General features: G+C 33.1%; 3 protein-coding genes across 6 annotated transcripts; 2 read left to right on the top strand and 1 right to left on the bottom strand.

Annotated features, from left to right (window-relative positions):
- Positions 1–4,360: 4,360 nt before the first annotated feature.
- LOC114407265 (receptor protein kinase TMK1-like) lies at positions 4,361–8,200 on the top strand. The gene is made up of 2 exons (XM_028370302.1): positions 4,361–6,949; positions 7,429–8,200. Exons 1-2 carry the CDS (start codon positions 4,621–4,623, stop codon positions 7,935–7,937), a joined length of 2,838 nt encoding a protein of 945 aa, XP_028226103.1. The 5' UTR covers positions 4,361–4,620; the 3' UTR covers positions 7,938–8,200.
- Positions 8,201–11,006: 2,806 nt separating this feature from the next.
- Positions 11,007–14,482, bottom strand: LOC114407264 (mediator of RNA polymerase II transcription subunit 27-like). Of its 3 annotated transcripts, XM_028370300.1 has the most exons (8): positions 14,130–14,482; positions 13,848–14,013; positions 12,943–13,390; positions 12,113–12,172; positions 11,953–12,021; positions 11,804–11,847; positions 11,529–11,724; positions 11,007–11,432 (listed from the first exon to the last, which is right to left on the bottom strand). In XM_028370300.1, exons 1-7 carry the CDS (start codon positions 14,443–14,445, stop codon positions 11,550–11,552), a joined length of 1,278 nt encoding a protein of 425 aa, XP_028226101.1. In that variant the 5' UTR covers positions 14,446–14,482; the 3' UTR covers positions 11,007–11,432; positions 11,529–11,549. The 3 variants fall into 3 exon arrangements, with proteins under 3 accessions (XP_028226101.1, XP_028226100.1, XP_028226102.1); XM_028370299.1 differs by having other exon boundaries at positions 11,007–11,724; XM_028370301.1 differs by having other exon boundaries at positions 11,007–11,729; positions 11,809–11,847.
- A 153-nt stretch (positions 14,483–14,635) lies between these two features.
- On the top strand, positions 14,636–15,918 carry LOC114407263 (protein CHROMOSOME TRANSMISSION FIDELITY 7-like). 2 transcript variants are annotated; one of them, XM_028370298.1, is made up of 2 exons: positions 14,636–15,020; positions 15,568–15,918. In XM_028370298.1, exons 1-2 carry the CDS (start codon positions 14,732–14,734, stop codon positions 15,609–15,611), a joined length of 333 nt encoding a protein of 110 aa, XP_028226099.1. In that variant the 5' UTR covers positions 14,636–14,731; the 3' UTR covers positions 15,612–15,918. The 2 variants fall into 2 exon arrangements, 1 of the variants encoding a protein (XP_028226099.1); XR_003665629.1 differs by having other exon boundaries at positions 14,827–15,271.
- The last annotated feature ends 10,986 nt before the right edge of the window (positions 15,919–26,904 follow it).

Raw genomic sequence — 26,904 nt, 5'->3', positions numbered from 1 at the left:
ATCATTTCCCAACCATGCATATATAGCACTTTTGCCAAAACATAATAAGAGACTTTACATGTGAGAAATAATTTATCGGTAGTTTAAGAGCTGCAGAATACACAAATGACAAAACAACTTGTCATTTTGTGCTAAAATCTTTCTTTGATATGCAAGTTCACCTATGTTAGAATTCTGTCTGAGAATGCCTTCCAAATAAAAGCTACGATTTTCAATGGGGCCACCTAACTTAGAGCAGAAATTTTTGTATTTTGGAGAAGGCATGCTTAAGAAATAAAATTTAAAAAACACACTATATATTCTTACATTTTTTTTAAGAGGCTAAAGTCATTGTTCATTACACTACTCACCGCCCTGAGAACCACCACTTTGACCTATCTGTTTCGACATCCTTCCTTTGAATGAGATTGTATGCCGACTTTTTAGTATACATGTACCCCTAAAAGCTAAAACGCCTAATATTGTCCATCGCCACCAACAACTTGTTTTTCAACATTTATGTATTTTTTTTTTGGTGGAAACATTTATGTAACTTGGGCAATAACATTTTATATAATATATAAATAAAATATATAGATGGATCACGACACATGTAGAGATATTTGTTTGAGTGGCACTTCTTTTTTAAATAAAATATATACTCATATATCATCTATTTTTATATATAGCCTTTTTCTTTTATACTTTAAAAATAATTAAATGACTTTATTAGTCTTTTATATTAATTTAAGAAGTTGTCTCCTCTTTCATTTTCATGTTTTTTCTTTAATTTATTATCTTTGCTTGGACAGAAAACAAAGAAGATATATTATATACGAATAAATAATATTATATTTTCAGTAAAAAAATAATATTATATTTTCTTATAAATCTTCTTACTATTTTATAAAAAAATGTTAAATGAAAAATTGAATATATTAATGTGTTGAAATAAAAACAAATTAAATTCTCACCACATTATTTATATTAATAAATACTCACCATATAAAAAGATATTGTAAGAGAATTTATATATATATATATATATATATATATATAGAGAGAGAGAGAGAGAGAGAGAGAGAGAGAGAGAGAGAGAGAGAGAGAGAGAGAGAGAGAGAGAGAGAGAGAGAGAGAGAGAGAGAGAGAGAGAGAGAGAGAGAGAGAGAGAGAGAGATTTGTTATCAAACATAAAATTTTATGCACACGTTACTCTAGTTTACTGATTAATTTAACACGGGTAGCTACATATATATGATAGTGGCTGCCGGCGGCTAACGGCTATAAGGTAAGAGTTACCACTCAACAACTTCATACTATTTCTGATTTATATTTATTGATGTTTTTCTTAAATTATTAATATTTTATAAATCAAGTTTCGTTTATTATTTTTCCTACTTATATCCCTATTTGATAATTACTATAATAATAATTTATTAATAAGATATTAAATAGTTAAACATAACAGTATTTTACATCCATTAAATGTGTCTACTTTGTTTGCATTAATCTTAAATAATACTCTTGTTTCTATTTATAAAACTTAAATTTAAATTAATATTTATTTTTTATAAGATTCAATTTTTAATATTTTTTTATTAATTATTTTTATATTAGAGATATCCTTAATTAAAAGAAAATAAAAAATATATTAACAAATAATTAGAAGAGAAAAAAAATATTAGACATAATGATAATTTTTAAAAAGTTATAAATTTAAAATAAATTTATTATTATTAATTAACTTAACTATTTTTCTTAATCTTAATGAATTGGGTAAAAAAAATTATAAAAATAAAAAAAGTAATTGATATAAAACGGACTTAGTCTTATATACTACTAGAAGCTCGGGGTACCTCCCATGACGTGCTACCAACTCCAACAAACAATGTACTAAGCATAGAACCGAAGAAGGTAGTGAACTACTACTATTAAATTATCAATACAAGAACAAACTACGTGCACGCAAGTGTCATTAGTTTGAAACCTATTAGTATTCTGTATAAATTGGTAAATTATTTGTATAATTGTATGATGACTTGTTGTTTTTCCTTTAAATTTGTAATGTTTTGACATTAAAAGTATAATAACTTTTCTTCTAAATATGTTTTATAAAAAAGGCACTGGAGTGGAGGGCGGCAAAAGTAATCCTATATAAAAAAAGAAATTATTCATTATTTAAAAGGGTAAGATTAAGAAGAAGAAAAAAAGACGTGATATTATTACTTGTCCGCTAAAACGAATGTGCGTAACTTACGGTAATGTCAATTGTCATTTATTTTATTTTTTCGAGGATCGTCAATTGTCATTATTGGAATCATTTATTTTCTAGTTTTGTTATTTAGTGTAAGGAGATGTATTATTGATGAACATGATGATGGCGAAGATTAAATAATATACATTCTTTTTAATGTGAGTTTAAAAAACGAGAGCAAAAAGGAAGCAAATATAGATGATTGGGCGGAGGGTGAGAAACCATAGAAAATGAAAAGGAGAGGGAACAGAGAGATGAGATAAAAAAAAAAAAAATGTACTGTATTCACTAATGAAGGGAGAATGAAAATGAAAAAAAAAAAAAAGAGGGATAGAGAGGATCTCAACATTAATTAAAATAAATAATGAAAATGGAAATGCCAAAGGATGATGTATTACTATTTTTGCTATGTTTAAATAAAAGTAAATATTATGAAAATTTCTATGGGCCATTTTTTTACAAATAACAATAAATTAAAAAATAACAAAATAAAAAAATATATTTATATTTGAAATATTTTAAATAAAAATTAAATTAAATATTAAAGTAGAATACAAATTCATTAATATTTTAAATTGAGATAAATTTAAATATAAAATTGAGTGCTGATAGTTGCAAGTTTTAATATAGGTGGCATTATAGAGACGATTAAAATTGAGTTAAGAACTCTAAACTTGGATTTTGGATGAAATGCTCTTAAAGTCTATTTTGCTTAGTAGATCATCTTGATTCGAAGTTATTGACCAGTCCAATTCATTAAATGTTATCTAAGGTTAACATCCATTCAAATACAAGGTTCTTTCAATGTAATTATAAATAGAAAATTACATTTTAGATTAAAGTGAAGTTATCTTGTTACACCAGAATAAGGATAGTATTACTTATGTGTAATCTTGAGTTTTGTGTCAAGGAATCCAAATTACTACCTTATGAATACAACCAACATAACTATGTTAGATAAATATTTATTACATATTATCATGGATATATAATTTTTTTTATTGACTTCAGCACTGAAGTATCTTTTACAGATAATTAATTAATTTATTGGAGTGAAGTGTTTCCATCCTGACATGTATAATATACATCCATGTATAGTGCACCTTAGTTAAAGTAGTTGGGAGTTACGTGAAAATTCATAATCTTACATCATCAAATCTAACAAAATTCAAAACGTATATTTTTTTCCCTTTTGACTCTCTTTAATTTCACTTTTAACCCCAACCAATCCAGATATAATCCTTGTAACTTTAGTTTCTAAATTTTACAATTATCAATTGATTTAATTTTGCTGTTAAGGATTAAGTTATTTGATATGTAGCAAAGACTGACGACTAAATTAATTAATTAAAAAAATAAGAATTAAATCACTATTTTATAACATGATTGTGAAATACTATACTAAAATATTAACTAGTAATTGTCAAAATTAAAATTATAGTATTTGTTCTCCAGAATATCAAACATTAAATCTATTGATAAAGTAAAAGTTAGAAACTAAATTGCTATTTTATCCATTATCTAAAAAGTCAAAAGTACAAGAAAATACAAAAAAGATGAAAAATGCAAATCACAAAGAAAATAAGGACAGAATGAATGAAAGTTAAAAGCATTAGTCAAATTAACTTGAACTTTATAATTTTTTTTTTAATTTTAGAAAAAAATCTATTTTAGTAGAATAACGTTAAAAAAAACAAAATATATAAACTTTGTTATTGGATTCAACTAGATACTAAAATAAGAAACCTATCAGATTAATTAAAATTATGTTTGATAAAATATTTTAGTTAGTTTTTAATTTTTTTATTAATTAAAAATCTCATTTAATTACTGGATGAATAATTTTTTTAGTAAAATTTTATTTGAAGTAATAATTTTTAAAATATTAATTTTTAACTTTTTATATATATTTTTTATTTTTCTCCTCAATATATTTATTTCTTTATTTGTTATTTTTTAAAATAAATTATGATTTTATTATTTTTAAATTAGTTTAATAATTAATTTTACAGATTATTTTTAGTTTAATAAACTAACATTTTAATTTTTAATTAGCAATTAATTTTTTAAGAAAAATAAGCTATGATTGAACTAAAACGGTGACATTGGGGGAGTGGGGGGTTTACAGTTTTGTTCCGGAGAGGAGAGAAGATATAGTGCTGCTAGCTGTGTCTGTGTGGGGCCCGTCAAGCTATGAATGGGACGACCCCTACTGTGTGTGTAGGTGACACACACCGTAACGGGAATTCCGAAATTCTCAAAAGCCACACCAAATCGAAAGTTCCCTTAATTTCCGTCTCTCATTCTCTTCTTTTCTGCTCAGATTCAACATGCGCCGCTTCAAATCCCACTCTCTCTGATGAACTTCACATTCACGCGCCCTCCTCATGCTGCACCCTTCCCTAACACTCCTCCTCCTCCTCCTCCTCTTTCACCCCAACGCCGGGGACCCTAACGACGCCAAAATCCTCCGGCAATTCCGCAACGGGCTGGACAACCCAGAGCAACTGCCATGGCCGGACGAGGGCGACGACCCATGTGGTTGGAAATACATTTTCTGCGACAGCAACAAACGCGTGAACCAGATTCAACCCAAGGGCTTAAACCTCAGCGGTCCCTTGCCGCAGAACCTGAACCAGCTCACCATGCTCTTCAACTTGGGCCTCCAGAACAACAGGCTCAACGGCCCATTACCCTCCTTCCGCGGTCTGTCAAAGCTCAAATACGCCTACCTCGACAACAACAACTTCGACTCCATCCCTTCAGATTTCTTCGACGGCCTCCAGAGTCTAGAAGTTTTGGCCTTGGACCATAATAACCTCAACGCCAGCACCGGCGGCTGGCAGTTACCCGAAACTCTCCAGGAGTCAACGCAGTTGACCAATTTCTCTTGTATGGGCTGCAACCTCACCGGCCCAATACCTCAATTTCTCGGCTCCATGAACTCACTGTCGTTTTTGAAGCTCTCTAACAACTACTTAACGGGTGACATTCCCCGGAGTTTAAACGACTCTGCGTTGCAGGTTCTGTGGCTGAACAACCAGCAGGGAGAGCGTCTCAGTGGGGGAATTGATGTTGTGGCTTCTATGGTTTCTCTCACGAGTTTGTGGCTTCACGGAAACGCTTTCACTGGGACGATCCCCGAGAACATTGGGGCTTTGAGCTCTTTGAAGGAGCTCAACCTTAATGGGAACAACCTCGTTGGGTTGGTTCCTCGAGGTTTGGGTGACATGAAGCTGGGCAAGCTGGATTTGAACAATAACCATTTTATGGGTCCGATTCCGGATTTTAAAGCGGCTACTGTGTCGTATGATGTTAATAATTTTTGTGTGAGCAAACCGGGGGTTCCTTGCGCGTTTGAGGTGATGGCGTTGTTAGGGTTTCTTGGTGGGTTGAATTATCCTCTGAATTTGGTTGATTCGTGGACTGGGAATGATCCTTGTGGGGGGAATTGGTTGGGGATAAAGTGTAATGCTGATGGAAAGGTGATTATGATTAATTTGCCTAATTTGAATCTTAGTGGGAGTTTAAGTCCTTCTGTTGCGAACTTGGGTTCTCTCGTTGAGATTAGGTTGGGGGGGAATGATATTAGTGGTGTGGTGCCTGGTAATTGGACTAGTTTGGCATCTTTGAAATCGTTGGATCTGAGTGGGAACAACATTTATCCTCCACTGCCTGACTTTAAGACTGGATTGAAACCTGTTGTTGTGGGGAATCCTCTGTTAAATGGTGGAGCGAAAACTACTCCTTCGGGGAACAATAACCCGTCAACTGGATCTGGGAATGTTGACCCTTCAGGGAACACTAACTCGAATTCTAGTTCAAGTGATTCTCATGAAACTAAGAAATCCAAAAGGAAACAGTTGGTTTCGATTGTTGCTCCGATTGCGGGTGTGGCAGCTGCGGCTTTTCTGCTCATTCCGCTCTATGCATACTGTTTCAGGAGGAGGAACGGTGGCTTCCAGGCTCCAACTTCACTGGTAATTCACCCTAGGGATCCATCGGATTCGGACAGTGCTGTGAAGATTGCTGTTGCTAATAATACCAATGGAAGCATTTCCACTTTGACAGGGAGTGGGTCTGGGAGTAGGAATAGTAGTGGAATTGGGGACTCTCACATCATTGAAGCTGGAAATCTAAGGATATCAGTTCAGGTTCTGAGGAAAGTGACCGAGAACTTTGCGCCTGAGAATGAGCTTGGCCGTGGTGGATTTGGGGTTGTTTATAAGGGGGAGTTGGATGATGGTACTAAAATTGCAGTGAAACGAATGGAAGCAGGTGTGATTAGTAGTAAGGCCTTGGATGAATTCCAGTCTGAGATTGCAGTTCTATCGAAAGTCCGACACCGGCATCTGGTGTCTCTTTTGGGTTATTCTACAGAGGGTAATGAAAGAATTCTAGTGTACGAGTATATGCCACAAGGGGCTCTCAGTAAGCATCTTTTCCATTGGAAGAGCCATGATCTGGAGCCCCTCTCTTGGAAGAGGAGACTCAATATTGCCTTGGATGTTGCCAGAGGGATGGAGTATCTCCATACTCTGGCTCACCAAAGCTTCATTCACAGAGATCTTAAGCCGTCAAATATCTTGCTTGCTGATGATTTCAAAGCAAAAGTCTCCGATTTTGGGTTGGTAAAACTTGCTCCTGAAGGGGAAAAAGCATCTGTAGTGACCCGGCTTGCAGGGACGTTTGGATATTTGGCGCCAGAATATGCAGGTATTTTTTTTTCACTAGTTCTTAAAAGTTTTAATTAGTAATTTGATCCATATACATATACAATCTTCACATCTACACTTGTTAATCTTAAAGATTATGCAGATATAAGAACCAAAGAAATAAATAAACCTTCTTAAAATTACAGACACTCTTATTTGATTACTCTCTTTTTTATATTTTTTGTTATTTACTTTATATCTACTGAAATATTAGTACATGGGTTCGACAGGTATGGGGTAGATTTCCTAGTGGAGCTCTAGCAGAATTGGTAGCCATTAATCTCTTGTTTTATTGCATTGAATTTAAGGGCTGTCAGCCTGTTAGTAGAGTGACAGATTCTAAGGGGAAAACTTTAATTTACATTTAATGCATAATTTACTGCTGGCAAACTTTTCATTTCTGCATTGTCTTCTAAGTTTTAACACATAATTTTAACTTTATTTGTACTAATTTATTTGGCATGTTCAAATACATTCCAGTGACAGGAAAAATCACTACCAAAGCAGATGTTTTCAGTTTTGGGGTTGTGCTAATGGAGTTGTTGACTGGATTAATGGCACTTGATGAGGATAGACCTGAGGAAAGCCAATACTTGGCAGCATGGTTCTGGCATATAAAATCAGATAAGAAGAAACTAATGGCTGCTATCGATCCTGCCCTTGATGTAAAAGAAGAAACATTTGAGAGCGTCTCCATCATTGCTGAGCTAGCAGGGCACTGCACTGCAAGAGAACCAAGCCAACGGCCAGATATGGGTCATGCCGTGAATGTGTTGGCACCGCTTGTCGAAAAATGGAAACCCTTTGATGATGACACCGAGGAGTATTCCGGCATTGATTATAGCCTTCCCCTTAACCAGATGGTGAAGGGATGGCAAGAGGCAGAAGGAAAGGACTTAAGTTATATGGACCTTGAAGACAGTAAGAGTAGTATCCCTGCAAGGCCTACTGGATTTGCAGATTCTTTTACTTCTGCTGATGGCCGGTGAAACAAATTGTTTGGTGTACCCGTTTTCCTTTTGATTTTCCAATAGATGTAGATAGATAGCATGCTCTTTTCTTTCTGTCTGTCTTAATTGGCAAAGTGTCTAGTGCCAGTGTTATAATAGTGTTTGAGTAAAGAGATTTCACATGCACTTGAAATCTCAGTTGCATGCTTTGTATTTTCCACCAAGACATTTAAGTGTTAATGGTTGTAGATATTGCGCCACGATCAATCATCAATGAGAATGCTTGTTTTTTTGTTCATTCATTTACGTTTCAGCAATCTTATGTCAACGTTGTTTGTGTGAGACTTTAATATGTACCTTTTCCCCGTGTTGCATTGATCATGCAACACAAACCGAAAACAGGTAATATCTAAATCGTTGGTTTTATAATTTATTGGGGAACCCCTTATCCTCATCCACGACTTCCATACTGTGGATAAGGTAGTGTGCACATTTTGATTTGGAATTTAAATATTCTCATTATTTATGGTAATCGGGGGAAAAGACCACTCCTAGTTATTGGGGAAGACAGGGAGAGTGACGCATTCGCTATGCTCATGCCTTTTTGTTGTATTTCCTGCTACTTTTGGTCCAATAAACTTAAATGGTGGATTCTTGCCTCCGATTTTTTGTTTCTTTGTAATAAGCCAATAAACTATTTACTAATAGTTGGTGATCTTTTATACTGCCTAAGACTTGGATTTTGCTTCCTTGTGTTGTTCTCCTGGCTCCCTCAACGACCATTCAATTCTTACAGGAGGTGGTTCTCTACCCACATTATATTGCATATGGGGTTTCTTGTAAGGGTACACGTACACTTTTTCTTTCCAAGATTTTCACGAGGACTCCTCTATTCAAGATCTAGTAGCAATAGGGACTACAACTTGTTGTATACTGTGAAAAAGATTACGAGGAATTTGAAAGCAGGTAGGTCAGCATTGATGATCTGGGTTTGACTCTTGACAATGTCCAATTAGAAATGCTTGGAACTGCAAAAAGGTCACGTGACTCGAACTAACATAAGTAATCTTTGGTTCTTCAAACTGTTATAGTATATGCATCTAATTTAATGCGTAACTGGTTAAGAGTCAAACCTTCTTGTCGTGTCTCTCTCTTGTTTAGTTTGCACTCTGATGCTGTGTTTTCCTATGAAAGGTAGTATGTGTAATGTGTTGGTGACTTGGTCTATACTAACATTAATTTTGGAGCCAGATTGTAGTGTAGTTGTTGCCTTTGAAAGTAGCCCCTAATATTGCCAATTATTTTGGTGAACTAGCAGTAAATGCGCAGAAGTCCACTTTGCAAATATCTACCACTCTTCCCCAGAAATTCCTTTCCTTCTTTGTCTTTTTTTACAATTTCGAAATTTTAAAATTCTGTTTTGTAATAGTAACTTTTGAATGAGCTGCAAGACAAAAAGGTGCCATGTGCCACGTCCTTTTAATGAAAACTTGCAAACAAATCTATCGTGTCACTAAATCATCTAATTTATTCGAGACTGGAAAGAAATTGAATTAAAAAAGCGTAAATTATTTTAGGGATGGTGTTTAAGTTGAACACATGGATTTTGAGTCACTGATTGTCCAAGTAGTGATTAGTGGACCATGGGGTTGAGAGGAGCCAGCAAAGGATGGTTGTTGTTTGACGTGGATGACTGATGAATCTCACATGGCATGAAGCTGAGAGTCATGTCAATCAAATTATTATCCGCCATGCAGTTGGCACACACATAACTCATAAGTCCCTTTGCAAATGCAAAACAGAGACAGGTGTGGGTACAGAGGTTGTTCGTTTTCAATTGGAAAAACAAGCACCTATGAATCAGCCAAATGCCAATTTCCAACTGAATTCGTACGTGTACGTGACCAATTTGATCATATCTAGAATGAATGACCCACCCACCTTTTGCCACGTGCGTAGCTACTCGTGCCGACACCTGGCCCATCTGCGCTTATGACAAATTCTATTGGCCACGTGATAGGACTCATACACCAATCAATGCAATTATTAATTATTTCTGACTGTGGAATGGATTGGAACCTAACCTATTAAGCGGCGGAAGGAAGAGTGAGTCACGTAGTTGTGGCTTGCCACTCTCAATTTTGTAATTTATTTGATTGTTCCTAGTAATTCATTTTAAAAACTCTCTTCGTGTTATCTGTGTTCAGTCCACTTAATATTTTTCTAGCTCCAGGCTAAGCCTATGTTTTTAATGATTTATTGATGAAGAGTTTCAATCAAATTCTTTTTTTTTTTTTATTTCTTTGAAACTGCATCTATTTCTCACGAATCACGGCAAGCATTTTTGACATTTGACTCTACTACAAATCTCTGAATATAAGCTAATGAGTGATTATGTAGACATGCTTATATATCAAACATCTTGTTAATGAAAAAAAAACATCTTGTTAATATTTTTTTGGATTAAATATATTTATAATTCTTACACTTTTACATTTTTTTTATTTTCATTCTTGTAACATTTTTTTTTTTTTAATCATTTCAAATTATGTTTGTTTTGTTTAGTTCTCAAAAGACACTTTAGATAACGTTTTTATTTATATTCAAAATATTATCTAAAGTGACTTAAGAACTAAAAATAAAATAAACCTAATTTATAAGAACTTAACATTTTTTTTACAAAGATAAAAAACAAAAAAAAATTATAAAAACTAAAAATATATTTAAACCAAATTTTTTATACCATATTATATCAATTATTATACCTACATTATTCTTATCTTTCTTCCCCTCTATATTAGGAGTATAATAATTGGAAAAAAATGTTTACACTGATAATGTAAAAAGTCATCAAAGTCTATAAATAATTAATAAAAAAATATTATAGATCAAGTCTTATAAAAAACTTCGTACCCCATTGCCCTGTTTTCAGATTCAAACCTATGACCAACAAGTCACCAAGGCACAACTTTACCGCTGCACCAGGACTCGCCCTCAGATCAAGTCTTATAAAAAAGAAATATACATAATTTTAAACTTGAATTTTATAATTAAGAACTAAGGGAGTAGGACGTAGAACTAGGACATACGGAGAAGGTAGCTGTGCAATACACTGTAATTTTGTAGTGATTATATAATAACCATTATACGGAGAAGGTAGTTGTGTACTACATCGTAGTCAGCATCATTTTAAAATAAGAAATATTGCAGACGGTCATTATAATGTATTCACATGCTGATAAATTTCAAAAATTACAGTCAGCTGGCACTTTCATTTAGCATACGCAGGTCATAATGTTCCTATCTTGTACTTTTTGGTCTAGTGGCAATTATACGTGAGAACTTCTTGGTATCCAAAAAACCAATCTCAATGAATATCTGAGAAATCTTTAGAACAGATGGCTGCCACTTTCATGAGGCTTACAAAACAAGCAAGGCACTCGTCAATTTCCTGAAGATCCAATTCCAATCTAAGAGATGAAAAATATAGACCAAAGATAACCAAATCGCTTCACCAACCCCTTACCTTCCAACCTATACATGACAGGAAAAGGGGAACATACATACATCAATGAAATGGAAACTCTTGCTCCTGGTAGTTCCACATTGAATCGGGCACTTGGGTTATACCTGAGTCACTGGTAGATGCAATTATGTTTCCTCAGAGAGGCAGTCAATATGATAAGCCTGAGTAGTATCAGAATTCTGGTCCTTTGAGGATATGTTTAACAAAATTTTAGAAAAGGAAAACTGCCAATAAGGACGATGGACTGGAGGTAACAATAAAGTTGATTGTTTATCCATTGCAAGTAGCCGGGAACATTTGCTGCACCACCAACAAATTGAGATTAGTAATTTTACCAAATGATAGGAAAATTTAAAGTTCTAGAAAGTGCCAATGGAACCTGCAAGGTTTTGAAAACAGTGTCTGGTAGCTGCAAATCCAGTGCTACAACAAAAATGGCAGAAAGCTAAGCAAACCTCAAGTATATCGAGAATTAATACTTTCCAAGCCAAAAAAAGCATTATTATTTGAAATAGATAATTACAGTACCAGAAGAAAATACAGACACGTTTCAGATTGGTTCCCAAGAAAATACTGCAGAGCTGTCGCTGCATACTCCTGTAGTGCAAGATAAAAAAGCTATATACATGAAGACTTCAAAGAGTAACTGAACGAATAAAATGAAATAAGGAGCAACAGAGACCATTACCGTAATATGTCTAAACACATGATGAACTGAAAACCCCCTTGCATGCACATAACTTCCGCTCTGTTAAGTAGTACACAGTTAAATACACTGAGCCAGAGGTATTAATAAACTATAAAACAGTGGAATATGTAGATGGAAAATTCAAGAAAATTGAAGTATTTTTATTACAATTAAAAAATAAGTCATTTTGGAGAGAACTTTAAAAACTCCCCCAGGTCACAAGGCAGCAACCTTACTATTGCACCAAGGCTCACCCTATGAAAATTTTAGATTTCCATATAGACACAATTTGAAGAATGACAACTTTAAAAACTTTGCATCTACAGAATCATAATAAAACACATATATTATGAGTAGACTATCTAACAGAACAAATACATGTATAGTGAGGTTGAATAAATAAATGAAATCTTAGATTAGATAAAGACAAAAATATGATGACTATGGTGGATGACCACAAGCCTGTTCACCCTGAAACCAATTTGGTTATGAAAATAAATCAAGAAATGAATAGAAAAACAGCTCCAAGAAGGTAGTGGAATCTTGTAGACAAGCAAGTTTACATTGCAATCAGAAAATGAACTTTACAGCTACAAGAGTTAATATGGGCTTTATATACGAGCTTCATTATCTGAAACTAGGGATTCAGGAGACAGGAAAACAAAAATCACATCAATTACAGGAACTATCAAAGAACTGATGTTAAGACATCATCTAGTATGTCCATAGAATGCTGAATGCTGAATTGCTGAAAACCAAACAGTTCACACCACCAAAAGGAATATTAGGAAAGAGAATGATAAATATCACAATAATATTGGCAAGCATACCTCATCTGGAGCAAAGAAAGCTACAACATCTGGATCCATGGAACCAGCAGGATGTAAGGATATAACAGCCCTGAAGACACATGGGAATAACAATTCTATCACTGCAACCTTCTCTGCAGGGACGGTTCCCACTGATCCTAGCCTTAGCTTATTAGAACCATGATAGTTATGTTCCAAATAATTCTCATTTGTTGACAAGGTAAGTGTGGAAGCTCTTTTTAACCAGTCCAATCGTTCAAAAGTTAATATTTTCAGATTTGGTACATCCTTCTCCAAGGACTTCAGAACATCTGGCAGCGTCCTTAGAAAACTAATTCCTTCCTTGGGATCCACTGCAATTTCTTCAGACCCACAACATTTCTTCGATGCTGATTCACTAGTTTCAAGTCCATCATCAAGATGTGGGAAAAAACGCCTTTTCTGATCAGTGAAAGCTTTGAGAGCTAACCTGATATCATTCAAAAGCCTAAGTGAGCAACTAAAGTACCACAATTTAGCAGACTTGAGATTCAAAAGTCAGCACGATCATTGTAAACCACAATACCCAATAAAAAAACTGTTTTCTGGCGTAGTACTAGTTCTCTATTTCTACACAACTTAGGTACGAGACAGCTATATCGCAGCATAAATTGGCTAAGATTCATATTATTAATACCATGTGCTACGAATTCAGGAGGTAATACCAAAACTTAAGATTAAGATATCCACCTAAGAATGCACAAAAATCATAAAAATAACTAAATAAATAAATCGGTAATAACACCATAGCAATTATCAACTCCAAGCAAAACAAAAGACAGTTGAATTGGAATCCATTGTTTTCCATCCTATTCCGTTATCTAAATGTACTAACACAGAAGTTTGAACGAGAGAACTGAAACAGAACCAAATTGAACAAATCGAACCTGGTCCGGTCAACGGCAGAAGCACCCGCTTGTCCTGCAAGTTGTCGTTTCCACGCATACGCAACCACGGCGCCATCTGGACAAACCAGTGGCATATGCAAGCCCCAAAAGTCTTTCCTCGATCGAACTGATTCGCTGAGAACTCCAGACTCTTCTAGCTCCTTACCTATTAAACCAAAACCACGCAGAACTAATCACACAAACGACGTCGCAGAGTCCAATCCAAAACCCTAATCCGCGGAACCTAAAAAACAAAAGGAGCGAGTGAAAAGGCACGCTTACCAAGCGACCGAAGGTCTTGAAGATACTGACGCATGCATGCGTCTTCTTTGAGGAAGACTTGGAGAGGCTTGTTGCCTTGGTGAGGCTGCGCCTCCGCGACGAAGAGCGCTTCGAGGAGGCGGTCGGCGCCGATTCGGATGTCGGCGATGATTCGTTCGGCTTGTCCGAGCTTGTCCATTGCTTGAGCCACCTGCTTCGGCGGTGCCTCGGACGCGGAGCCGCCGGAGGAAGGAGGAGGAGGAGGAGGAGTGGAGGTCGAGAATGGTGCCGCCGTGGCCTGCAGCTGCTGCTGCGTTTGTTGCATCTGCATCTGCATTTGCCCGTGGCACGCCCACAAAGAAAAGAAAGTGGGTTCCGACTCAGTTAGTATTTTCGTACAACTCGGATTGGGCCACCCTCACCAGTCAAGGCCCATTAACACAATAAACAAACGGCCCATGTGATTTTTTTTTATCCCGGCACAAAATTAATGAGCGGGAAACTTAAGAACAAAATGTAAAACTAAAACCTTACATAAGTTTGAAGCTAGTTTTGGAGGGAAATGAAAACTTGCATCCATAACATCGCTGCGGAAGGAAGAAACATTCATTATTGAATCGCAGATGCAGTCCAAAATCAACGCTTTCTTCAAATCTACTACCTCTGATTCCTCTTCCGCTTCTCTGGACATCTGGGAGAACCAGCAACACCATATCATCAACACCTACACCCGAAGGCGTCCAAAGCTTAACGCCGTTATTCCTTCGGTGGTAAAAAACAAGAAGAGGAGCTACGCCCAATTCCACCTCGATTTCGGCCAATCTGATTTCCTCTTACGCGCATGTTCCACTTGCCGCTTCAAGTTCACTCCCCGACTTTCACAAATCTTACACCCAGGGGATTCAATTCAGAGTAACTTCTCTGCTTCCTCTCTCTCTTTTCGCCATTATTTATTCCTATTCCCATTCTTCTGCAGGTTGGACCAAAGAAAATGTTTTCCCTCCACCCAGCGTAGAAACGGGTCGAATAATTTTGGTATCGGAGAACGACCTCACTTCTCACCGAAAAAAATGTTGAGGAGGTCGTGAGAATGATGGAAATTGAACTTGGGACTGAATGGATACTTCACGACTTCTGCAAGGCTGTTTGTTTCTCTTCACAGGGTTGTAGTCTGTGTTTGGTTTCACAATAGGAAATGTTAACCTCCTGTCAAACATATAAGATTGATTTTGCCTTAACTTTAATTTGATTAGAAGTGATAAGAGTAGCTTTTCATTTGGTTGAACAATTTACATTAAGTTTTACATCAAATTGTGATGATAAATCACTCTTTCAATTTTTCAAAATTAAGTTGTGGAATCAATTTTGGAAACTCTCACAGTCTCACCCAAATGCAATTATTTTTCAACCAGTTGCTAGTTTAGTGATTTGTTTGTGGTCTATGTTAAATTGGTGGCAGGAAGAGTTTCTGCAAGGATCTTGAGCTTGAACGTTCTCAACTAGCATTCTCTCAGCCAACCTCAGCTGGAAAGGCATTAGCAACAAGTTACACTGGCACTGAATCATTCTTGGCGTATTAAAGCGAACAAAACTATTGGTTAGTGATTACTATTTCGTACTGACAGATAAAGCCATGTTTAGATTAGTGATTACTTCTGTTGACTGTTTAATTAACACAAACATAAGCTATTATTCTTGTAAAGTATAACCTTTTTAGCTCATATAAGCTATGAATCCTTGATCTCGTTGCTTCTTATTGTTGTAAGCCTTTTGTCATTCCGAGTTGATTTTCCCATTAGGTTCTTGAGTATCGCCAGTTTGCAGACTACAACCGTGGTTGAGGAATTTTAGTATATGTTTGGTTGTGTTCAAACAAGATTAATCGTTTGAGTTGGGGTTAAAAATTAATCTTAAGTTTTACTGCAAACTGTTGACTTCGAAACAAGTTCTTAAGCTTTTAGAATACAAAATGTAATATAATAATGAATTGAATGTTTTAAAAGCAAAAAATTAAGTCTGTAACTCAGGGGGATGCCATTAGAAGGCTTAAAATAGTCGCCACGCTTCTTTCACATGCTATTCAACATGATATTTAAATATTTATTCAATCTTCATCTTTTATCCGCTAAATTGAGTTACATCCAACCTTTAGTTACTCTATGCATTGATACATCGAATGGAAATGGAAGTGGCCTTTCTCGATTCTCACACCAAACAAGGATTTCATTTTTGCTCACCATGAAAGGATATATAACAGCTGTTACTCCAATGATGGTTCGGATGCTAAAGGTACCATTCCTTTTCTCGTCTGAATCAAGAAGGAATTTTCCTCGTTTTTAATGAAGATTAGAATAAAAAGTAGAAAGTAGAAAACTAAGATAATACGTTGTCTAAATTTGGAAAGACCGATGGACTCCATCATTCTTCATCCGTTTAAGTCGCAGCAGCCAGCCGGGAATATGTTTGATCAACCGATTCAATATTAAAATAATTTTATGTTAAATTATTTTTAAAATTTTTTATCAATATATTCTTCTGTCAATTGAGGGAATTAATTTTAAATAATTTTTTGAGTTTAACGGTGATATATTTTTTAAGATAATTTTATAAAAATTAATAAATTTATCTTAAATTTTACAGTAATTTTGTATAGTTTTTTTCTTCTAATTTTTTTATCAAATAACTTTAACTTTAAAGTAACTTTAAGAGAAAAAAAATGAAATTAAATAAAATTGGGTTAAGCATAACCTTTATTTCATAATTTAACTAGAAAATATATGGATAAATTAATTACAGTTAGTAGTTACTACCTCTATCATATACATAAACATTTGATTCCGTGCTAAAAAAACATTGATTCCGTGACATTTGCTTCTTTTGTCAAAAGTTAATACATAACATTTTCTTCCTATGGTAAAAAATATTTAAAGCCATGTAAAAAATGTTTATACCATTAATGTATTCTATGCTTTTTATATTATTTTTAAACATCATCCTTAATTTTTTAATTTGTATTCTCTTATTATTTAATGAATTAATAATTAATACACCTTCTTTAAAAAATAATTAATTTCATATTAAATTTAACAATATTTTTATATTATTTTATCCTTAAGACTATTATTTTTTTATGCGTATCCTTAAGACTATTAATGTTTTACTCTTGTTCTTCTCTTTCTAATTAATTAATTAATGCATCTTCTTTTAAGGAAGTAATTAGTACCTTACAACAAAATAATTAATATGGTAGAAAACTTGAAAAGAATATTAAAAAACCTTCAAGACAAGTTTAAATTTTTCCATAAATATGACATGAAGAGGACAGTTTCCTTGAAGCTCCTTTTCCATAAATACCCATCACCGCCTCTCGTATTCCCCAAACCACCCCCAAATTAAAACCCGGCTTCCACATTCTTCTTTTTCTCCGTTTATTTTCATTTAATTATTATATAAGTACACATAAAAACCCTCTAATCCCCTCACGTACTCATCGGAGCAACATGGATGACGGCGGAGGCCCGTCCATCTCCGTCGTCTACTTCGACGGCCACACGGAGGCCACCGTCGGCGAGGTCACCGTTGATTCGTCTTTCAATTTCAAAAAGTTCGTCTCCTTTCTCAGTCAGAAGATCGGAATCTCCCCGCACAAGCTTTCCGTCTACCTCGCCACCTTCGGCACCGACCGGAGAATCCCAATCTCCGGAAAAGTCAACTTCGCCGCCGTAGCGCGCGACAACGCCGCCGCTTCCTCGTTCTTCTTCGTGGAGAGAACGAAGCGTCCCAGGAGTCGGAAGAACAAGTCGCGCAGCAAAGGCAATTCCCGTAACAACAGCAACGCGCCGCGGGAGAACGTTGTGCTCCTTCGTCGAAACGACACCGTAGCGGGCCACGTTCTGGGCCGGGCCGAGTACGAAAAATGGGTTAGGGATTTACAAATGGAAAGAGAACGGTATTGGCTGAGTATGGGAATGAGAATGTTATGCGAGGAGTGTTTGACGGGGACTGACGGCGGTTTTCACTGGTGCGTTTACGACGCCGTTACGGTGGGGTTTCGGTCACCGGCTGGGCCGGTTGCCCGACCCGGAAAGGGATCCGGTTAATAACGCCGTTACATTTCTCTATCTCTTAGGTTTTTGGGTTTGGTGATGCGGCGTTGTGCATAAAGCCTTGATGGCATGTTGGCTTTTTTTTTTTGGTTAAACTGAGAGTAAAAGGTATAGGCGCAGTGGCGGAGTCTAATTATTAGGTGAGAATAGGATAAACGTATACATGGGGAAATGGAATCAGCCACGGGTGGGGAATGTGGTGTTTTGATTTCGTGTAGGACACATGCAAAGGTTTTTGTGGTATAATATTTGGTAGTTATATATGGTTTTGGGGACCTTAAGGAGAAAAGAGAGGGTTGTTTTTTTCGTGAGTTCTAATAAATTAATAATGCCCTAGTGGCAGTAGGGCAGCAAGGGCTGCTATCTGCAATTTGCAACCTCAATTTGAGGGCGTGAATCATGATTGAGATGTTACAACTGTTTGGCCATCCAATTATACTTTTTCTAGTTTTTTTAATATTTTCGTTTTCAATTCCTACTTTCCATTCTATATTCTCGAGATCTTATATCTAGTATCTATCCAAACGTGACAAAAAAACGTATTAAAAGATATAATGATAGTTGTGAAGTCGGAACAATTCGATGGAGTTATTGGATTAGTGATTTAATGGTTCAATCGATGAATTAGTAATTGATTCGTTTGACTTGATATATATTAAAAAATTAAAATTATATATATTTATTATATATAAGTATATAACTAATATTATTTGAGTAGAAAAATCTATCTATATTTCTAAAATAACAATTGATAATTATGAGATATTGAAACGGCGTTGTAGAGGTGATTCATTTTTATTTTTTTTGCAAAATCAACTAGGTTAGACTCGTCTAATTGAAATCTGATAACTTAATCGGTCAAATTTGACCGAATCATTTCAGATCAATTGTATAACGATTGAATAGTGAAAAGATTGGGTCAAACTAGATTTAACAATTATTGATATAATTTGTTTATGAAATAATATTTTTTACTTTTTTTTTAATTAAGAAATTAAAATGTATATTTGAATTAGCATATGTGATTCACATCTTTTCATTTTTTTTATGTCAAGATGTATCAAAAAGTTAGGTTTTTTTTATTCACATTTGACTTGTGTGAATGAAAATCTAAACACTACAAAATGTAAGAAAAAAAATTCTGTTATCATAAATTCATAAAAGAAAATGCCAATGTCCTAACTGTTGATAAATAATGCACGGTGGATTATATTGACAACTCAAACAATTCCAGCTCAGACTCGTTTTGAAAAATACAATTATGAATAGAAAAACTGCTGCCTTCCCCACCCTCGAATTCAATTGCAATGACGTTCCCCTTCTGCCCTTGAAATTTGGTTGCAGACCATTTTTAATTTATATTCCATCCAATTTTCATTGTCCACCACAATAAAGCAATGCATATTGAGGTTAGCAATCAGACATCAACATGACTACGTTTAAGGCGAAGGTACAAAGAAAATTATAAAAATAAAATAAAATACCCTGTAATTCATAAATAAGAGATAGAGTTCTTTGGCGATCTTTCTCTTGCTCGTTTTGCCTTGTTACTAAATGGGTTGAGATGCCTCAAATAAACCCTCCTCTACATTCAGTTTGATCAATGATAGCATTTGATGGACAGGTTTAAATGGTGGTGTGTTTTAAAAAGAGAATGCAACAATACAAGGATTTTTAAAATGTAGGATATTTGATTGAACAGAAGATAGAAAAGCAGGTTAAACGCTACATTAATACTTGTGGATAGACTACGATAAACAGTGTTTTCTGTTCACAAATTTATTAAATCTGAGGCCTTATTTAACCCACCGGCTTTTATCCAAAAATTTAGAAATAGTATATAACATTATATTCATTTATTTTAAGATAAATTGGTACATAAACGTGTCGTGTGTAGACTGTGTAATTTTGGAAAGGTATTATTACTCGGTTGATCCTGAACTGTTAGTAAATTTTTAAATAGGTCTCCAAACTATTTTTGTTTAATTAGATCTATGATCATGTGATTTTTTTTAGTTAAATCCCTAAAGTTTTTAAAATCGCCACTAATTATCATTGTGTCAGTTTAAGGACCTATTTAAAAATTTACAAATATTTCAGAAATTTATTGAATAACTTAATCTTTTAAAAATATTTACAATGTTTTTTTTATGATAATGCAAAATTTCTGTAGAGTCTCTGTAAAATTATGTATGCTTTAATTTTTAATTCGTAAATCCATTTTTTATTTGATAAATCATAGTTATTCAGTAATATGATAAAGGAAGTGTTAAAAGAAAGTATTGTCGCTTAGTAGCATTACTTCAATCCCCACGAATTTGCTGTCCCTTGTTCTGAGTCCCATCCAAGTATAAGTATAGGTTGGTCTGAATCGAATAGAAGCCACTTCTGATCTGTCAATTTTAACTAATTATGGCCTGGACTTACTGGATTGGGCCAACTTTTATAAGAGAAAGCAGACAAATCAGGCCTGTTGTATCCAACAATCCTATTATTATAGCTTCTACCTCTCATTACATTTCCAACAATTCATTTTAGAATATAAATTTATATTTTAGAATGAATTTTTTCAAATAGAACGAGAGATATTCGATGTAATAATAAAAGTGTACAATGTAAATGCCACAAATCAGTTGGTTAGGTCCAATTGCTTAAATAAAAAAAATGATTTTATGATACTTTTTTTTTTCTTCTTCCAGCAAGTACGGTTTTTATCTCATTCAAATTTATTTAATATTTAATATTTTTAAAACTTAAATATTATAAATTTTTAAAATATATCTATTAAAACATTTCTTTTCTTAGGCACAAAATACCTAATAAATGGTCTTGGACTTACAAATAAGAATTAACAAAAATTAAACTCAATATCCAAATGCCTATAAAAAAAACTCAATATCCATGCGATAAAAAAAAAATCAGCCACCTAACTATGCCACAAATTCAAGAGGCCAAAAACATTGATAAAAAAAATTAACCACCTAACTACTCAAGCTTTACAGAAGACTTTTTTTTTTAATAGAACAAAAATGTCATATACACCTATAACAAATCACAGTATGCAACAGATACGAAATGCTCATAATTAGTTAAAATTGGACTAAACATGATAAACTTGGACTAGGTAACTCAGGCCACTTCTCTAGCATAGGCGATGATGGAAAGGGCGACTAAGAAGACCTCCAGTTTTTGTTAGTTAGAGCAACTAGGCTGAGAATATGAAAATTTGGTAATTATCCCGGGGTCATATGAGAAGTGCAGAAAGCAATTGTTACTGAATAATGGCCAACATGAAGGTTTAACGGTAACGCTCCTGTGGATGTTTGTGATGACACCTGATGGTTTGCCACTTTGCACATGGTATTTGCTTCACCCATTGCTAGGAAGAACAAAACTATCTATCTATATATACATCGAGTCATATAAAGGAAGAAAAATTGTCCCTATAAAAATTGCTTCCATCAAAATAGATTAAATTGGAGCATATATTAATCTCTTAGTAGAGACGGCTTAAGGACTTAAGAGACTTAAAGTAAATTTAAGGATGAAATCTTTTATTTACTCACTCAAAATGAAATAATAATCAAATAAATTGAAGAAGCAGATTAAAAAGACATAGAAATATGAGAATTATTTTTAAATTAAACAAATCATGATATTGGTAAAGAATTATTGTTCATTAATTATTACTTACAGTACTAATAAAAAAAATTAATAGTTACTTATAATATTTTTATTAAAATTTATTTTTAAATATAATTTTATAATATTTTTTTTGAGGTATATTAATACTAGAAAAATTTAAGACTTTTTTTTTGGGAACCTAAAGTTTTTGCTTGGAGTATTTGGGTCTTAAACCGACCCCGTCTCTTAGTAAGAAAAACGGGATATATTTTTTAAAATTTATTCTCAATTCTCTTTCACTACTAGTATACCCCTTTTTAGTTTTTGAGTTTTCAGACATTCTAAAATTTTCACATCTAAGCCTCCAACGTCTATCTTAGCCCCAACACTTTTCTCTTTGTTTGCCTCTTCTGAGTGTCTTTTTTCACATGTATGCATCAATGCGGACGAAACTAACAAGTTTAAAGAAAGCCGAAATATGTCCCAAAATCAGAAGATTTCTACAATTTAGAAAGGAAAACCTTCTCTTGCGTATATGGCCCTTGTCTGTTTGCATTTTAGCCCTGTTTCTCGCTTAACGGATTAGGTATCTATTTATTTTTAAAAAATCTAAATTTAAAAAATATTAAGTTAATAATTATTTATTAAAATTACATTGTTTCTTACAAAATATATTAAATATTCGTGTGTCATACAGATACTCAGATATACAGTACTATATTGTATTTTATTTATGTTTTGTGTACTAAACGCTGTCGTTACTCGTTAGCAAATCCAGAGAGTAAAAAGTAAAGGTACTAGTTAAGTTCTGGAATTTTAGAAGTCCCAAGCAGATCTTGTTGTTTTATAAGGTCAAAGTTCAGAATACAGTGTCAGTGCAGGTGCATGAACGCACACCGTTTAATACTATCTATTTGCAGTACTAAGCCATCGCTTCTAATTCTATTTTATAATTTGGGGATTTGGGGTATACTTTCGTTTCGTCATACTTTCGCGGGCTGGGCCATATAACTAATAGAATACTTATTTAATTGTACAAATGAAACAGTGTGAACGATATTAACAAAAAGAAAGATAAAGGAAAGATAATAATGCCCGATAATTTATAGCAGCGGCAATTAAATTAGAATACAGTTGAATTGAAATTTCCTTGGACATGTGCTTTGCATCTCATTTGAGAATTTTCTCTTCTCGATATATTTATACCTACCCAACGGATTGGATAATTATTTTTAAAGAAAGAAATAAAAAAAAAAGAAACACTGTTAATTAACGAAATAAGATAAAATGAAAGCATTGTTAGAGAAAAGAATATATATAGACAACAATAAAATATTGTAAAGTGGCCAGAAAAATGGCCAATTCTTATTCTCGGACATTAAGCCCAATAAATATTAAATAATGGATTGTGATTGTGAAATGCAGAAAAAATAGCATGTTTGATACAATTCTTACTTTGTTCCCCACCCATGTTTTGGAGGAATTCAATCAATGATGCTTTTCGCGATCCTCGTCTCCGTTGTGTCATAGCTACAAGTTCTGCCCCAGTAGATTGCCGTCACTAGAGTCCAGATGTTCACGAACAATATTCTTTGAGGTGAGGAATTAACAAATTGGTTTATGAAAAATATAAATTTAATTTTTAATAATTTAATTAATTTTCTCATACCTAAAAAATATAAGTCGTTTTCAAATTACTATTTAATATTAATTTTTTTAACTACATACTTGAAAAAAAATTATATTTTAATTTATTACCTATCTTTAATCTCCCTTGTTAAGTGATGATGAAGTATCACGTAATTATCTTCAATAATATCAATGATAAGACATGGTGATGTGTCACTCCATCAGTCGTATCATCATTTAACGGACTCAGACTAATGCTAAGTTGAAATATAAAAAAATTTCAGGTAGTTATTTGAAAAAAAAAAATATGAATTGTTAGATAGTAATATGAAAACGAGCTATTTTCTAAGTATGAAAAACTTGATTAAACTAATTTGAAAAATAATTTTTTAGTCAACAAATGATAAGAAGAAGTTTTATCAAAATAAATAATTTAATTTACGATAAAATGATAAAATTTATTATTTTATTGAAAATAAAAATAAAAATTATAATAATAAAATTAAGTTATATTTAAAAGCAAATCTTATAAGTTAATAAGAAAAAATTATTTTTCAAACACTTTTATTTGATTAAATAAATTTGTAAACTTATAAAAAAATTAAAAGTTAATTAAAATAATTTGATGAATATATATATATAATTTCATTTTATATAGACTTAAGAAATTTTATTAATCTAGTTCAGTTGATTAAATATGATAAATTGATAGGTGAATTATTGTAAATTTTAAATAATATTTTTTTATTTCTACCAATAAAAAATCTTATTAATTTAATGTATTTCTTATTTTAAATGAAAAATTATCTTTAAAGAATAAATAGTACAAAATTTCTTAAGTCTATATAAAAGGAAATTATATATATATATATATATATATATATATATATATATATCATCCAATTATTTTAATTAATTTTTAATTTTTTGACAAGTTTACAAATTTATTTGACCAAATAAAAGTGTTTGAAATTTTTTCTTATTTGGATGATCCCGAATTAGTATCTTGGTTTTAATAATAATAATAAAAAGCCTCGAGGCTAGCTCTCTGTATTAATTGCAACTTTACACTTCTAATTTTAAATATAAATTTTGAAAAATATAAAGTAAATTAAAAATTTTAAACGTAAAACTTGTATTATAAAAAGTCCTTAGTGAATGTTTGGTTAACCATAGTTCGAATTTTACTTTTTGTTTTTAAAAGATAATATTTGTTTTTTTTAACTAAGCTGTGTCTTGGAGAAAAAAAATCTAATCTAAAAGCATTCAAATGTGAAATGTAATTTATCTAATTAGGTCAAGTGCTTAAGTATATATAATGATGCATTATAACCAATCGATCTAGTATTCTTGGAAGGGCTTATCTTAGCCTTACTTGTAACTTAGAGATCCCGAGGCACACCTCACTTGGATTATTTTAGGGATGCTTATGGGTTAAGGATTTTACTTTACAATGGTTGTTATCAGGATAGTGTGGACACATCGATCAATGACTCTTTGAAAACTTAGGCAATGACATTGATTGAGGGGACTGAAGGGATACATAGTCTTGTAATCTCAAGTGCATAAGCACGATAGGAATAAGTATGAAGCATAGTCGTTCGACGCCGATCAAAGAGGTACACAACCCTGAAATCTTGAGTGTACAAGCACTATGAGATTAAGTATGGAGCATGGTCACCCAAGAGTGCATGAGGGGATACACAACCATGTAGTCTCGAGTGCATGAGTATGATGAGACTAATTAAGAAGCACGGTTGTCCACCGCCAATCAAGAAGACTAAAGGGTTACACTATTATTTAAGATTGACTAGATAATATGATATTAAAGTATATTTTGGATTCATTAATGAATCACCTGATATTTATCTACACACTAAGTTCAATAGTATTAGATGCAAAAAGAAATATTAAAAAGAAACTCAAATCTTATATTATCTAGAAATAATATCAAATAGAGTAAATAAGTTGGTGGAAGAGGAAAAAATCCTTACCTTACAATCGGTTTTTTTGGGTTAAAACCAAAATTCCAAGAGTAAGTATCCCAAATAACCTCCAACGTTCGCAATATATACATCTTTATGAGACTGCCTCCTGACTCCTATAACTGCAAGGTCAAGTATGCCATCTGGTCCACGTATTTGAATGTCTAAGCTGCATGATCAGATAGTACAATATATAATAATATCAATTTTCTCTCTCTCTCTCTCTCTATATATATATATTATCAACTATTATAAAATACGAAATATATAAGTATTTTATACGTACATGCTATCACTGTGATAAAATATATATTAACTTGAGGATAAAAGTGTCTTTTACACCTATCAAGTCATTTTTTTAACAAAGTCTTTCACAAATACCTGCTGAATTTAGAAGATCTTGAACATCAATCCACTCATGAACTCATTTCAATCAACATCTATTAGAAGTCAGTTCCAATCGATTGCCAACCCAAACACATAAGCACGGTCCATAAACAAATAATTTCTTAATACAATACACAGAATATTGCCTTAATTTATTATCTAAAATTTTAACTTTTCTTGCACCAAACCACATCTTTCAAAGTAAAAAAAAAAAAGGAAACACATCTTTTCAAAAGTGGGACTGACCACTATGTGAAACGGCACGGCAACAAGTACAAATGATAATCCGTTCATGAAATTGAAGAAAGTGATATGAAGTTGACTAACAGGCAAATATGTCTACATTTGCTTTTAAACTTTGAATTTTCAACAAGAAATTTAGGTCACACGTTGAAGAAGTTTATTTGAAATTATAAAATTGATTCGTGATTTTTTATGACATTTTCAATTTATTTTAATAAATTTTATGAAAAAATAATAAAATGTTTTTTTATTTTAATAAACTTCATGATCACACCTATGGATGATCCTTCATTTCATAATTATCGAATAAAAATTAATTTAGTTAATTTTTTCCTATAAAAAGTTACTTTTTCGTTAGACATTAATTAAGTTACTTTTTTTAAGTGTTGCTTTCATTATTTACATTTACTTCTGTACTTTGAATTTTCAACGAAGTAAGGAGTTGTTTCTTAGTAATTTTAGTGCTAAAGAGAGCGACTGAGTAAAGAAATATTAATGGCGAGTTGTGAACTGGGGTTGCTTATTTATAGCTTGTAAATACATCAATTGGAGACAGAGTACGAGTTGTTAGCGTGTCAACTAATGAAAGCGAAATGATTGATAAAGATGTGCTGTAGTATGTAATATTGTACCCAAACATTTCTACAATATTACACACTAATGAAAGCTTAATATTAATTGTACCCAACCGAAATGATTGATAAAGTATTAACTTTAAGAGATATATGGCCAATAGGTCAAGGCAAACTCAAATTTCAATTTCCCAATTATAAATCCAAGTCCTAATTCATTCCCAAGGTGATAAATAAAAAGAAAACATTA

This window comes from Glycine soja, chromosome 3 (assembly GCF_004193775.1).
Source record: "Glycine soja cultivar W05 chromosome 3, ASM419377v2, whole genome shotgun sequence".
NCBI lineage: Eukaryota > Viridiplantae > Streptophyta > Magnoliopsida > Fabales > Fabaceae > Glycine > Glycine soja.
This window is presented reverse-complemented; position numbering and strand designations above follow the sequence as displayed.

Excerpts from the sequence above, each read along its gene's own strand:
- LOC114407265 (XM_028370302.1), top strand. The coding sequence starts at position 4,621 with ATGCTGCACCCTTCCCTAACACTCCTCCTCCTCCTCCTCCTCTTTCAC. Across the intron at positions 6,950-7,428 it reads TTTGGCGCCAGAATATGCAG|TGACAGGAAAAATCACTACC; the intron begins GTATTTTTTTTT and ends AATACATTCCAG.
- LOC114407264 (XM_028370299.1), bottom strand. The coding sequence starts at position 14,445 with ATGCAGATGCAGATGCAACAAACGCAGCAGCAGCTGCAGGCCACGGCG. Across the intron at positions 12,022-12,112 it reads ATGTGTTTAGACATATTACG|GAGTATGCAGCGACAGCTCT; the intron begins GTAATGGTCTCT and ends CTTGCACTACAG. Across the intron at positions 11,848-11,952 it reads CGTGTCTGTATTTTCTTCTG|CACTGGATTTGCAGCTACCA; the intron begins GTACTGTAATTA and ends TTTTTGTTGTAG.
- LOC114407263 (XM_028370298.1), top strand. The coding sequence starts at position 14,732 with ATGCAGTCCAAAATCAACGCTTTCTTCAAATCTACTACCTCTGATTCC. Across the intron at positions 15,021-15,567 it reads CCCAGGGGATTCAATTCAGA|GAAGAGTTTCTGCAAGGATC; the intron begins GTAACTTCTCTG and ends AATTGGTGGCAG.